Source organism: Macaca mulatta, chromosome 19 (genome assembly GCF_049350105.2).
Source record: "Macaca mulatta isolate MMU2019108-1 chromosome 19, T2T-MMU8v2.0, whole genome shotgun sequence".
NCBI classification, from domain to species: domain Eukaryota; kingdom Metazoa; phylum Chordata; class Mammalia; order Primates; family Cercopithecidae; genus Macaca; species Macaca mulatta.
The window spans coordinates 4,522,812-4,537,263 of record NC_133424.1 but is presented as its reverse complement, the minus strand read 5'-3'; the positions used below and the strand labels follow the sequence as shown (position 1 = coordinate 4,537,263).

The 14,452-nt window shown below is 52.8% G+C and overlaps 1 protein-coding gene across 8 annotated transcripts in view; it reads right to left on the bottom strand.

Annotated features, from left to right (window-relative positions):
- The window catches only part of TJP3 (tight junction protein 3), a 48,588-nt gene that overhangs the window by 26,497 nt on the left and 7,639 nt on the right, over nucleotides 1–14,452 (bottom strand). For 2 of the 8 annotated variants that reach the window (XM_077978947.1, XM_077978949.1), the window contains exon 1: nucleotides 4,744–4,951. The exons of 4 other annotated variants lie outside the window; for them this stretch is intronic. Coding sequence is in view for 2 of the 4 variants with exons in the window: in XM_028839925.2 (XP_028695758.2) it covers nucleotides 4,744–4,761 (18 nt within the window). In the remaining 2 variants the exon portion in view is untranslated. Of the gene's footprint in view, nucleotides 1–4,743; nucleotides 4,973–14,452 lie in introns of those variants that run through there. 2 more of the 8 variants (XM_028839925.2, XM_077978944.1) reach the window with 2 other exon arrangements.

Below are 14,452 nucleotides of genomic sequence, written 5' to 3'. Positions count from 1 at the left end.
AGAGAATGGCTTAACCTGGGAGGTGGAGGCTGTAGTGAGCTGAGATCGCGCCGTTACACTCCTGCCTGGGCGACAGAGCAAGGCTCCATCTCAAAAAAGAAAAGAAAAAAATTAAAAAAGGAATTTGCAATCCTTGGACATTCTCTCGATTTTTAAAGCCTATTCACTATCCACCCCCACCGTCTAGAATATCAGCTCTAGAGGGCAGAGATTTTTGTCTTTGTCCATAATTGAGTCCTCAGTTCCCTGCCTAGAACAGCGCATGAGTTGCAGCAGGGATTCAAGAAGGATTTGCTGAATGAATGAATGAGTGAGTGAGTGAATTAATGAAGCACTTCCTTTGTGCCAGGTGCTTTACATGTACTATCTTTTTTGTTGTTTTTTTGAGACAGTTTTGCTCTTGTTGCCCAGGCTGGAGTGCAGTGGTGCGATCTCGGCTCATTGCAACCTCCGCCTCCTAGCTTCAAGCGATTCTCCTGCCTCAGCCTCCTGAGTAGATGAGATTACAGGCGCCTGCCACCACGCCCAGCTAATTTTTGTAGTTTTAGTAGAGACGGGAGTCTCACCACATTGACCAGGCTGATCTTGAACTCCAGACCTCAGGTGATCCGCCCACCTCGGCCTCCCAAAGTGCTAGGATTACAGGCGTGAGCTTCCGCGCCTGGCCGATTCTGTTATTTTCATGTCCATGGCATAGATGAGAACACTAGACTCAGGTGCAAGGTCACCTGGCCACGCCTCCACCCCCCCTTCCCTCCTGCCAGCACAGACCATGCCCTGCTCCCCAGGCAGGGGACAGGTGGAGGGACGGGGGAGGGAGTTTGTAGAAGTAACTCCTCCTCCTCCCCAGCCAGTTTTCCAGGCTTGGCACAGCGGGTGTGTGATTGCCTCTGCCCAGGCACCCCCCATTTTCTTATAAGCTCCAGCGTCTCCAGGGAGGCCAGCATTCCTGATCTCCAGGAGTGAGAAGCGGGGTGGAGGGGAGAGAAACAGAGCAGAGGGCAGGGCTCTGCAGTTCCCAGGGAGGCAGGACAGCACTCAGGACCGGACTCAAATCGCACGTCCGCCCACCCGTGCTAGCTATGGTGGGGCCTCTCCCAGCCTCAGTCTCCCCATCTGTGAAATGGCACCGCTGCCCTGTCTTCCAGGGATGTGGTTTGAGAGAAGGGGACAGATTCAATGCATGACAAGGAGAAGGAGGCTTGGGGAGGTGGCGGCCAAATAATGACTTTCTCCTTTGCGTAGTTGTTTGTTTGTTGGTTTGTTTGTTTGTTTTGAGAAGGAGTTTTTTGCTCTTGTCGCCCAGGCTGGCGTGCAATGGCGTCGTCTCAGCTCACTGCAACCTCCACCTCCTGGGTTCAAGCGATTCTCCTGACTCAGCCTCCCGAATAGCTGGGATTATAGGCACCCACAACCACAGCCAGCTAATGTTTGTACTGTTAGTAGAGACAAGATTTCACCATGTTGGCCAGGCTGTCTTGAACTCCTCAGGTGATCCTCCTGCCTTGGCCTCCCAAAGCTCTCCTCGTCCATGCTGGCTGCAAGTGGGCGCTTGATGTGGACCTATTCATTTCATCCTCAGAGTGACCTTAGGAAGTGGCACGGTTACTATTCCTACTTTAGCAGTGAGATTAAAAGGGGCCCAGAGAGGTTCAGTAACTTGCCTGAGGTCACACAGCACAGTGGTGAACTTTGGCAGCCTGCCCTGTTCTCTGGCTCTTTTTTGGTTGGTTGGTTGGTTTTTGATACGGGGTTTCACTGTTGCCCAGGCTGGAGTGGCTCAATTACAGCTCACTGCAGCCTTGAACTCCCAGGCTCAAGGGATCCTCCTGCTTCAGCCTCCAAAGAAGCTGGGACCGCAGGCAGGCACCACCACACCCGGCATTTTTTTTTTTTTTTCTTTGTAGAGATGGGGTTTTTGCTATGTTGACCAAGCTGGTCTCAAATTCCTGGGCCCAAGCGATCCTCCCTCCTCAGGCTCTCAAAGTGTTAGAATTACAGGCGTGAGCCACCGCACCCAGCCTCACTCTTGCTCTTAACCACCAGGCCATAGTGGCTTTCTGATTATTTACTGTTTTTCTTCTGAGCTTAGTTTTCAAAATTGCATTTTTTTTTTTTTTTTAACCTGCTTTGATGTTATACTTTGTGTCATTAAATGGTCCCAGGGCCAGGCACAGTGGCTTCTGCCTATAATCCCGGCACTTTGTGAGACCGAGGCAACAGGATGGCTTGAGCCCAGGAGTTCGAGACCAACCTGAACAACATAGTGAGACCCCCATCTCTACAAAAAATAGAAAAGTTAGCCGGGCGTGGTGGCGGGCACCTGTGGTCCCAGCTCCTCGGGAGGCTGAGGCAGGAGAATGGCGTGAACCCGGGAGGTGGAGCTTGCAGAGAGCCGAGATCGTGCCACTGCACCCCAGCCTAGGCGACAAAGTGAGACTCCTTCTTAAAAAAAAAAAAAAAAAAAAAGAGTGAGATTCTGTCTCAAAAAAAAAGAGAGAGACAGTCCCAGGGAACCAGGGCCGCAGATGGGGAGAGGGGTGAGGGAGTCCAGGTGGTCCAGGCTTGTCCCAGCTTGTGCGGGTTCGTCTCCACGGAAACCAGAAGCTTTGTCTAAACCCTCCAGAGCTCCACAGTGCCCGAGGGATTAAGCCTAACCTCACAGCCCACCTCATCTTAGTTCACCTCCAAACCTTTACCCCGTCTGTCCCCTGAATCTGGGACATGTTTCATGGGATTCCTGCCTGGCTGGCCCCAGCCACTGAAGTCTAGGCTCAAATGCCACCTCCTCAGGAAGTCCTCCCTGACCACCTAACTAACCAGTCTTCTCTGATCCCCAATCACTCCTGCTTGTTTTATTATTATTATTATTATTATTATTACTTTGAGACAGAGTGTCACTCTGTTGCCTAGGCTGGAGTGCAATGGTGTGATCTTGGCTCACTGCAACCTCCACCTCCCGGTTTCCAGCGATTCTCGTGCCTCAGCCTCCCAAGTAGCTAGAATTACAGGCACCCGCCACCACGCCCAGCTAATTTTTGAATTTTTAGTAGAGACGGGGTTTCACCATGTTGGTCAGACTGGTCTCAAACTCCTGACCTCAGGTGATCTGCCCGCCTCAGCCTCCCAAAGTGCTGGGATGACAGGCGTGAGCCACCGCATCCGGCCTGTTTTATGATTTTTTATTCAAGGCATCTAAAACTCATCTTTATTCCCTTTAACCATCAGTTGGTATGGTTCTGGTCTTTTCTCTTCGTCTGTGAAAGGAGGCATGTCTGTCTCTCTGGCTACTTAAGGCCCAGGTGATCGGCCATCAGCCTCCTTTCCAGGCCTTGGGTGCTGGTGCTGGACTCCCTGGCAAACTCCTATTCATCCTTCACAGCCCCAGTCTCTTCCTCCGTACGCATATCATACATCCTCCGTCTGGCCCAACTGTGATGATTGGGATGTGGGATGTCAGAGTGCATTTCTCCACCCTACACCTTCCCGCTCAGTCTGAGGGCTCCCGATGGGCAGGGATGGGCCCCTGGGACCCCATAAGACCAGGTCCCCCTAGGGAAGAGTTTGAGGAACGAGTGAATGGTTGAATAAAACACACTGTGGCAGGTGCTCAACAGGTGCGTCCTGAGTTCCCGGCCCTGCCCCTGTCCAGGTGAGCTCCGAGAGGGTGGGGCTTGGGTCTTTGTCCCCGCCCCCCGCCCAGGGCTGGACACAAACGCCGAACAAGAGGCCCGCCCAGAGGGGACGGCGGTACCAAGTCACACGGCCCCGGGGCACGGGGCTCCCAGGCCACCCTTCTCCCCCCCCCACCCCACTTCCAGAAACAATGGCAGAGGGGGAGGTTTCAGCCAACAGATACACCGACTGGGGAGGGGATTCTGAGAGCTGTACCTGGAGGCCAGGAGGAAGTCAGTGGAAACCAGAAGTGCCAGGTCCTGAAGCTTGGGGCTGAGTGGCCTGGGTCTGGCCACATACCACTGCAACCCCAGTCTACCCTGGCTGGTGGGTGTGAAGGAGCCAGTCCAGGTTCCATGCCTGGAGGGTGAAATCCCTCTGGAGACAAGGATCGCCCCTCCACCCCGCCCCTACCACGGCGCACCCCAGCCAGCTTGCTCACCCCACCCCTGCCTCTGCCTGGTAATGCCTGTTAACGGCTCTGTACACAGTGGGCACCCAATAAATGCTGGTGCTCCCTCCTGCAGCCTTGTAGGAGGTGAATGTTCACCAAAGCCACCCCAGCCCACAAATGAAGTCACTGCCCACCGTGCCACCATGGGCGCCCGAGCTCAGCCGGCTGCACACCCCCAGCAAAGGGGGATGAACATCTCTCCAGCCCACCTACGATGCGCCAAGCTCTTCAAATACATTTTCCCTCTGTTTAAAATGTTGATCACCCATTTATCAGATGAGGTAAAGAGAGGGTTCACTCACTGGGCCCACGTTACACACAGCATAGTGGACAGAAAATTGGGGATTTGAACCCAGCTCTGTGGGATTAAAGGAGGCCAGTCCTGGGGCAGAGGAGGTTCCAGCAGGGATGGTCTTTGGAGGCAGGGATGGGGGGCGCGGAAGCATCTTGAAGTGCAACCTCCAGCTAGCCACTTCATCCCTCTGGGACTCAGTTTCCCTGCCTGTTATGTAGGTAGAAGGTGTTCTGCTGTCCTGGGTCGACTCCCAAACCCTGCTTCCCCCCACCACCCCAGCCCGAACCCCTCCCCTCGCCGCCCTCGGAGGGTTACTCGCCTGGAATCTCACCGCCATGGTCCACCTGGGGGCTCTCCAGCCCCCCTACCCGAGACGGGGCCTGGAAACAGTCAATCGGCCCCCACCCCGGGCTGGGGAAGGAGGCTGGGGAGGGTCACAGCCTCTGATGGCCTGGCGGCTCTCGTCCTCCTCCCTCCAGCTCCGCAGCTCCCGGCTGCACCTGCCCCCTCTTCCTCCTCCAGGTCCCAGGCCAGCCCCGCCCCTGCCCAGACACGCCCCCTGGACGCCGCGGAGGTTTCTCTCCCCCCTCCCATCACAGGAGCCAGGTCCTAAGGCGGAAACTCCAGGCCGGGTTATCCACGCAGCCGAGCTGGGGCAGGCGGCCGCGACCAGATCCCGGCCCGACAAGACTGCCAGCAAGACCCGGCAGGAATGACCTCCGCCCTTGGAACGGAGCCTACTATTTGGACGGTGTTTCCGTCCGCGAAATGGGCACATTTTGAGGTGCATCTGGGAGGCCTCTTGGATTAGAAGCTTGTCGAGGGCCGGAGACCTCCTCAGCATAGGGCTGGTTCCTGGGCCATCTTATCTCCGGAAGGTTTGCCCCATTCCCCAGAGGGGAACCTGAGGCCCCAGAGGCCAGGGGCGTGGACGCCCTGAAGATGCAACAGCGGCTGCGTGCCTCTTTCCTGTGGTCCTGGCCTCCGGGCTCTGTCTTCACACCCAGCACCGAGGAAAGAAAGGGGCAGGGCGGGACCGGGCGCGGTGTCTCCTGCCTGTAATCCCCGAATTTTTTGGGAGGCCGAGGCGAGCGGATCACGAGGTCAGGAGTTCGAGACCAGCCTGACCAACACGTTGAAACCCCCGTCTCTACTAAAAATACAAAAATTAGCCGGTCGTAGTGGCGCATGCCTCAGCTACTCGGGAGACTGAGGAAAGAGAATAGCTTGAACCCGGGAGGCGGAGGTTACTGTGAGCTGAGATCACGCCACTGCACTCCAGTCTGGGTGACAGAGCAGCGCGAGACCCTGTCTCCAAAAAAAAAAAAAAAAAAAAAAAAGAAAGAAAAGAAAAGAAAGAAAAAGAAAGAAAGAAACAAAGAAAGGGGCAGGGGAGCAGGGCACGAGGAAATTCTTCAGGCTCTGGGAGCGAGTAAAGGTCGTTTCCTTCTTCTCACCCAGCCCAGCCCACCCTCCCCGCTCAGGCGCCTGGGATTCCGGGATTCTTAAGGTTAGACCTAGGAGGGACTGGACCAGTGTAGAAAAACTTCAAGTCACCTGGTTGGGCGGGGCTGGTCATAGCTGCACCCACACATTCCTTACTATAAAAAAAAACCTGAGCCCAGCTGTGCCTGGGCCCCACCCCAGAGTTAAAGGGGCAAACCTACACATAAACACCCCTCCCCAGCCTTATACAGTCAGGGCTGGGCAGGGAGAGGAGCCCCAGGTTGTGGTTAGGGGTGAAGAGCACAGAGAAAACTCTAGCGGGTAAAAGAAAGGCTTCCTGGAGGAGGGAGCATCGCAGCTGGGGATTTGAAGGTTGGTTAAGAGTTTGCTAAGTAGGCCGGGCGCAGTGGCTCACGCCTGTAATCCCAGCACTTTGGGAGGCCAAGATGGGCAGATCACGAGGTCAGGAGATCGAGACCATCCTGGCAAACACTGTGAAACCCCGTCTCTACTAAAAATGCAAAAAAAAATTAGCCAGGCATGGTGGCGGGCACCGGTAGTCCCAGCTACTTGGGAGGTTGAGGCAGAAGAATGGCTTGAACCCAGGAGGGAGAGCTTGCAGTGAGCCGAGATCGCGTCACTGCACTCCAGCCTGGGTGACAGAGCGAGACTCCGTCTCAAAAAAAAAAAAAAAAAAAAAAAGAGTTTGCTAAGTAAACAAGGCCAACAATATCAACGTCTCAGAGGGCCCACTAAGATGACATCTCACCTCCTTCACTACAATTCTACCCAAAACACTAGCCCAGAGACCCGAGTCAGCTACAGTCAGTCCCTCAAGGGTGTCCCTCGAGGGTCTCCAAGGGCCCCAGTAAAGCATTACCAAAGCCTCTTGTGGGGACCCACTTGGAACTTCAGAGCTGGGAGGGTTCTAAAACCAGCTCTCACCTATTTGCTGTGTGACCTCAGGCAAGTTACTGCCCCTCTCTGTTCCTCAGTTTCCACATCTGTAATTGGGGAAAATAATAGGCCCTACATCACAGGGTTGTCAGGAGGATTAAAAGGAGCCTAGAGGCCAGGCACAATGGCTCACTCCTGTAATTCCAGCATTTTGAAGAGTCAGGTGGGAGGATCACTTGATGCCAGGAGTTGGAGACCAGCCTGGGCAATATAGCAAGACCCAATCTCTGTAAAAAATAAAAAGGAGGCCGGGCGCGGTGGCTCATGCCTGTAATCCCAGCACTTTGGGAGGCCAAGACGGGCGGATCACGAGGTCAGGAGATCGAGACTATCCTGGCTAACACGGTGAAACCCTGTCTCTACTAAAAAAATAAAAAAATTAGCTGGGCACGGTGGCAGGCACCTGTAGTCCCAGCTACTCGGGAGGCTGAGGCAGGAGAATGACGTGGCCCCGGGAGGTAGAGCTTGCAGTGAGTGGAGATCGCGCCACTGCACTCCAGCCTGGGTGACAGAATGAGACTCCGTCTCAAAAAAAAAAAAAAAAGAAAAAGAAAAGAAAATAAATAAACAAAAAGGAGTGTGTAGTTCTCTTCACTTTTGCGGCCATCACTGAAGCGGGAGCGACCAAGATGAAGTTCAGTCCCTTTGTGACTTCCCAGCGAAGCAAGAATCACAAAAGGCATTTTAATGCACCTTCCCACATTCGCAGGAAGATTCTATGTCTTTCCCTCTTTCCAAAGAGCTGAGACACAAGTACCACCTGCGATCCATGCCCACTCAAAACGATGATGAAGTTCAGGTTGTGCAAGGACACTATAAAGGTCGGCAAATTGGCAAAGTAGTCCAGGTTTACAGGAAGAAATATGTTATCTACATTGAACGGGTGCAGCAGGAAAAGGCTAACGGCACAACTGTCCACGTAGGCATTGACCTAGGTGGTTATCACTAGGCTAAAACTGGACAAAGGCGGCAAGAAGATCCTTGAACGGAAAGCCAAATCTCACCAGGTAGGAAAGGAAAAGGGCAAATACAAGGAAGAAACAATGGAGAAGATGCAGGAATAAAGTAAGCTTATAGACAAGCTTTGATTAAAACTTGAGCCTGTAAAGGCCAGGGGTGGTGGCTCACGCCCGTAATCCCAGCACTTTGGGAGGCCAAAGTGGGCAGATCTTGAGGTCAGGAGATCGAGACCATCCTGGCTAACAATGTGAAACCCTGTCTCTATGAAAAATACAAAAAATTAACTGGGTGCGGTGACGGGAGCCTGTAGTCCCAGCTACTCGGGAGGCTGAGGCAGGAGAATGGCACGAACCTGGGAGGCGGAGCTTGCAGTGAGCGGAGATGGCGCCACTGCACTCCAGCCTGGCAACAGAGCGAGACTCTGTCTCAAAAAAAAAAAAAAATTGAAATGAAAATAAATAAATACTGTAATCCCAGCACTTTGGGAGGCCGAGGCGGGCGGATCACGAGGTTAGGAGATCGAGACCATCTTGGTTAACACGGTGAAACCTCATCTCTACTAAAAATACAAAAAATTAACCAGGGGTGGTGGCGGGCACCTGTGGTCTCAGCTACTCGGGAGGCTGAGGCAGGAGAATGGTGTGAACCCGGGAGGTGGAGCTTGCAGTGAGCCGAGATCGAGATCACACCATCGAACTCCAGCCTGGGTGACGGAGCGAGACTCCGTCTCAAAAAATAAATAAATGAATAAATAAAAGGGGCCTAGGATAGGACATAAATGTGATATCTGCCCCATCCCAGTGGTGTGTCCTCTGCAAACCACTCTGTGCCTCATTTTCCCCATCTGTAAATGGTAATAATAGCACCTGACTCCAAGCATTATGTGAGTAAATGCACACAATATTCTTAGAAAGCTCCCACTAAGTGTTGGCTATTATTTTTATCGGGGAATCCCACACACATACTTCACTTTATTTTATTTTTGAGACAGTGTCTCGCTCTGTTGCCCAGGCTGGAGTGCGGTGGCGCGATCTCGGCTCACTGCAACTCTGCCTGCCAGGGTCAAGTGATTCTCCTGCCTCAGCCTCCCGAGTACCTGGGATTACAGGCACCCGCCACCACGGCCGGCTAATGTTTGTATTTTCAGTAGAGACGGGGTTTCCCCATGTTGGCCAGACTGGTCTGGATCTTCGGCCACCTGGGCCTCCCAAAGTGTTAGGATGACGGGCATGAGCCACTGCTCCCAGCCACACACACATATTTTATAGATGAAGGCTAAGAAAGGGGTCCCAGTCTCAGTGAAGGTTGCACAGCGTGGGTTCCTGGAGCCCCAGACTCTTTCCAAGACCCCATGCTAAGCCAATGTAGAAACACCATTAACCAAAACTAAGGCTTGCTGAACATCTACTGTGTACCTACAGACAGCTTAGCCCTTCCCTGTGTGACATCCGGCCACCAGCAGGTGGCAAAAAAAAAAAAGATTTTAGATGAATAAGGTCCAGCAAATTTTTTTTTTAATTTTTTTTTTTGAGAGGGAGTCTTGCTCTGTCGCCCAGGCTGGAGTGCACTGGCGTAATCTCGGCTCACTGCAAGCTCCACCTCCTGGGTTCAAATGATTCTCCCACCTCAATCTCCCAAGTAGCTGGGATTACAGGCGTCCGCCACCACGCCTGGCTAATTTTTTGTATTTTTATTTTTATTTTTATTTTTTATTATTTATTTTTATTTTTATTTTTATTTTATTTTTTATTTATTTATTTTTTTGGAGACGGAGTCTCACGCTGTTGCCCAGGCTGGAGTGCAGTGGCGCGATCTCGGCTCACTGCAAGCTCCGCCTCCCGGGTTCCCACCATTCTCCTGCCTCAGCCTCCTGAGTAGCTGGGACTACAGGCGCCCGCCACCGCGCCCGGCTAATTTTTTGTATTTTTAGTAGAGACGGGGTTTCACTGTGGTCTCGATCTCCTGACCTTGTGATCCGCCCGCCTCGGCCTCCCAAAGTGCTGGGATTACAGGCTTGAGCCACCGCGCCCGGCCTTATTTTTACTTTTATTTTATTTTTTTTTTTTGAGACAGAGTCTCGCTCTGCCGCCCAGGCTGGAGTGCAGTGGCGTGATCTTGGCTCACTGCACGCTCCGCCTCCAGGGTTCACGCCATTCTCCTGCCTCAGCCTCCCGAGTAGCTGGGACTACAGGCGCCCGCCACCTCGCCCGGCTAGTTTTTTTGTATTTTTTAGTAGAGACGGGGTTTCACTGTGTCAGCCAGGATGGTCTCGATCTCCTGACCTCGTGATCCGCCCGTCTCGGCCTCCCAAAGTGCTGGGATTACAGGCTTGAGCCACCGCGCCCGGCCTTTTTGTATTTTTAATAGTGACAGGGTTTCACCGTGTCAGCCAGGATGGTCTCGATCTCCTGACCTCATGATCCGCCCGCCTCGGCCTCCTAAAGTGCTGGGATTACAGGCGTCAGCCACCGCGCCCGGCCTCGGCCTGGTTTTGAACACCCAAATGTCTCAAGACATTGCCAAGGGTCCCCCTCCGGTAAGAGGCACCACGTTGGAGTTCGAGATGCAGGGGCAAACAGAGCTGCAGCCAAATCCCGCAGGTCAGCTCACCATCTGGCCTCAGTTTTCTCAGCTGCAAAGTGGGCACACGAATGTCGGGTGTAACTGTGGCTGAATCCAGGCATATGCCAGGAAACATGGCCCAGGAGCCCCATTTGTTGCTAGGAGTTTAACCCACTTATTTATTTATTTATTTTTGAGACAGCGTCTAGCTCTGTCACCCAGGCTGGACTGCAAGGGCAAGATCATGGCTCACTGAAACCTCAACTTCCTGGGCTCAAGTGATCCTACCACTTCAGCCTCCTGAGTAGGTGGGCCTAGAGGTGCCTGCCACCACACCCAGCTCATATATATATATATACATACCTGTGTGTGTGTGTATATATATGTGTGTGTGTGTGTGTGTGCGTGTATATATATATATATATTTTTTTTTTTTTTTTTTTTTTGAGACAGAGTCTCACCCTGTCGCCCACGTTGGAGACAGTGCCATGATCTTGTCTCACTGCAACCTCTGCCTCCCAGGTTCAAGCAATTCTCCTGACCCGGCCTTCTGAGTACCTGGGATTACTGGTGGGTGCCACCACGCCCAGGTAACTTTTATATTTTTAATAGAGACAGAATTTCACCATGTTGGCCAGGTTGGTCTCAAACTCCTGACCTCAAGTGATTCGGCCACCTTGGCCATCCAAAGTGCTGGGATTACAGGCTTGAGCCACTGTGCCCAGCCATAGCTAATATATATATGTTGAAACATAGTCTTGCTCTGTCACCCAGGCTGGAGTGCAGTGGTGCGATCTCAGCTCACTGCAACCTCCGCCTCCTGGGGTCAAGTGATTCTCCTGCCTCAGCCTCCTGAGTAGTTGGGATTACAGGTGCCCGCCACCACACCTGGCTAATTTTTTGTATTTTTGTAGAGATGAGTTTTGCCATGTGGGCCAGGCTGGCCTCGAACTCCTAACTCAAGTGATCCTTCTGCCTTGGCCTCCCAAGGTGCTGGGATTATAGGTGTGAGCCACTGCACCCTGCCTCAGATATTTTAAAAATTTGTTGTGGATGTGGAGATGGGATCTCACTATGTTGCCCAGGAATGATCGTGCAGGGGTGTGACCATGACTCACTGCAGCCTCCACCTCCTGGGCTCAAGCAATCCTCCCACCTCAGCTTCCCAAGTAGCTGGGAGTACAGGCAAGTGCCACCAAGCCTGGCTAATAAAAAAAAAAAAAAAAAAGGCCGGGCTTGGTGGCTCACGCCTATAATCCCAGCACTTAGGGAGGCCGAGGTGGGCGGATCACAAGGTCAGGAATTTGAGACCATCCTGGTCAACACAGTGAAATTCTGTCTCTAATAAAAGTACAAAAATTAGCCGGGCGTGGTGGCAGGCACCTGTAGTCCCAGCTACTCAGGACCCTGAGGCAGGAGAATGGCGTGAACCCAGGAGGCAGAGCTTGCAGTGAGGCGAGATTGCGCCTGGGCAACAGGGCAAGACTCTGTCTCAAAAAAAAAAAAAAAAAAACCAGGCTGAGCGCGGTGACACACCTGTAATTCCAGCACTTTGAGAGGCCAAGATGGGTGGATCACTTGAGGTCAATAGTTCGAGACCAGCCTGGCCAACAGGGCGAAACCCCGTCTCTACTAAAAATACAGAAATTAGCTGGGCGTGGTGACAGGCACCTGTAATCCCAGCTACTCGGGAGGCTGAGGCAGGAGAATCACTTGAACCCGGGAGGCAGAGGTCACAGTGATCCGAGATCGCATCACTGCACTCCAGCCTGGGCGACAGAGCAAGACTCTACCTCAAAAATAAAACAATAAAAAAATTTTAAAAACCTGGAAGGTGCTCTGGGCATGGGTGGGTGGAGGCCAGGGATGCCGCTCAGCACCCTGCATTGCCCAGGACGGCCCCATCCCAGAGAACGTCAATAGCCAACGCAGAGAAATTCCACTGTCAACCCCTCAAAGAGAGGAAGCTGGATAACCGCACCAGGACACATTGTCTTCCTCCAACCACCCACCGTCTGCTCTCATATCCATGCCCTGCTCAAGAGCATTCAGTGGCTCCCTAGTACCATCCTGTGAACCTGGGTTGAAATCCAAGGCTTTGGAGATGGGCATAGCCTTGAGCCCCTTATTCCCCCCACCCCTGACCTTCAGATCACCTTAAAGAATTAAAAACTTGCTTTTCTAATGGTGCCTCACGAAGTAAAAATAACAATAGCAAAAAGAAAAGAAAAAAAAAAGAGAAAATCTGCTTTTCAGCAGTCTACTTCATTTATGCCTCCATTCTTCTGTCCATTCAGTCACTCGCTCAACAAAACTGTTGCAAGCCAAGTATACAACACGTCATTGGGAACCAACGTCCAGGGCCAGTGTGGCCTGAGCAGGGTGAGGGACAGGAGGATGAAGGGAAGGTGGTGTCCTGGAGGTCTCCCTGTGATGACCCAGCTCAACCTCTTCTGAGTGCCTGTGGGGAAACTGAGGTCCAGAGATAACAGGGGCTGGGCCGAGGTCCCCCAGTGAAGCAGGACCAGGCTGGTCTCGAACTCCTGAGCCACCGCGCCCAGCCTAATTGTACTTTTTAGTTTCACATGCGATTATTCAATTATTGTCTGTCTCCCCTAAAGACTGTGGGGCTTCCACTGTGCCTGTCAATCAGTCCTCCTGCAGCCCCATCACTGTGTATGCAGTAGGCGCTCAATAAATACTAAAAGAACGGGTGGGTGCGGTGGCTCACACCCGTAATCCCAGCACTTTGGGAGGCCAAGGCAGGTGGATCACAAAGTCAGCAGTTTGAGATCAGTCTGGCCAAGGTGATGAAACCCCATCTCTACTAAAAATACAAAAATTAGCCAGACACAGTGGCAGGCGCCTATAATCCCACCTACCCAGGAGATTGAGGCAGGATTACGAGATCAGGAGTTTGAGACCAACCTGGCCAAGATGGTCAAACCTGTCTCTACTAAAAATACAAAAATTAGCCGGGCGTGGAGGCAGGCACCTGTAGTCCCAGCTACTCGGGAGGCTGAGGCAGGAGAATCGCTTGAACCCAGGAGGCAGAGGTTGCAGTGAGCCAAGATTGCGCCACTGCACTCCAGCCTGGGCAACAGAGTGAGACCCCGTCTCAACAACAACAACAACAAAAAAGTACAATCTAGGCTCTGACAGCATCCAGCAGTCCCACCTACTCAGGAGGCTGAAACGGGAGGATGGCTCGGGCCCAGGAAGTTGAGGCTGCAGTGAGCTATGATTGCACCACTGCCCTCCAGGGAGGGAGGGAGTGGTACAGGGAGACTTTACCCAGGCTGAGGGCTCAGGGAGGGCTTCCCTCAGGAGCTGGTGCTGGAGAAGAGGACTGAGCTTTAAGACAAGTGACCAGCCAGGTGCAGTGCAGTGGCTCATGCCTGTAATCTCAGTACTTGGGGAGCCTGAGGCAGGAGGATCACTTGCACCCAGGGGTTCAAGACCAGCCTGGGCAATGTAGCAAGACTCCATCTCTAAAAAAAAATAATAATAACAAAATTAGCTAGACGTCAGCCACTCGGGAGGCTGAGGCAGGAGAATCGCTTGAACCCAGGAGGCAGAGGTTGCAGTGAGCCGAGATTGCACCACTGTACTCCAACCTGGGTGATAGAACAAGATCTGTCTCAAAAAAAAAAAAAAATAGCTGGGCATACTGGTGGCCTATGCCTGTAGTGTTAGGTACTCAGGAGGCTGAGGTGGGAGGATCACTTGAGCCTGGGAGGTTGAGGCTGCAGTGAGCTGTGATTGTGCCACTGTACTCCAGGCAAAAAAGAAAAAAGAGTGGGGTGGCCGGGCGCGGTGGCTCAAGCCTGTAATCCCAGCACTTTGGGAGGCCGAGACGGGTGGATCACGAGGTCAGGAGATCGAGACCATCCTGGCTAACACGGTGAAACCCTGTCTCTACTAAAAAATACAAAAAAACTAGCCGGGCGAGGTGGCGGTCGCCTGTAGTTCCAACTACTCGGGAGGCTGAGGCAAGAGAATGGCGTAAACCCGGGAGGCGGCGCTTGCAGTGAGCCGAGATTGCGCCACTGCACTCCAGCCTGGGCAACAGAGCGAGACTCTGTCTCAAAAAAAAAAAAAAA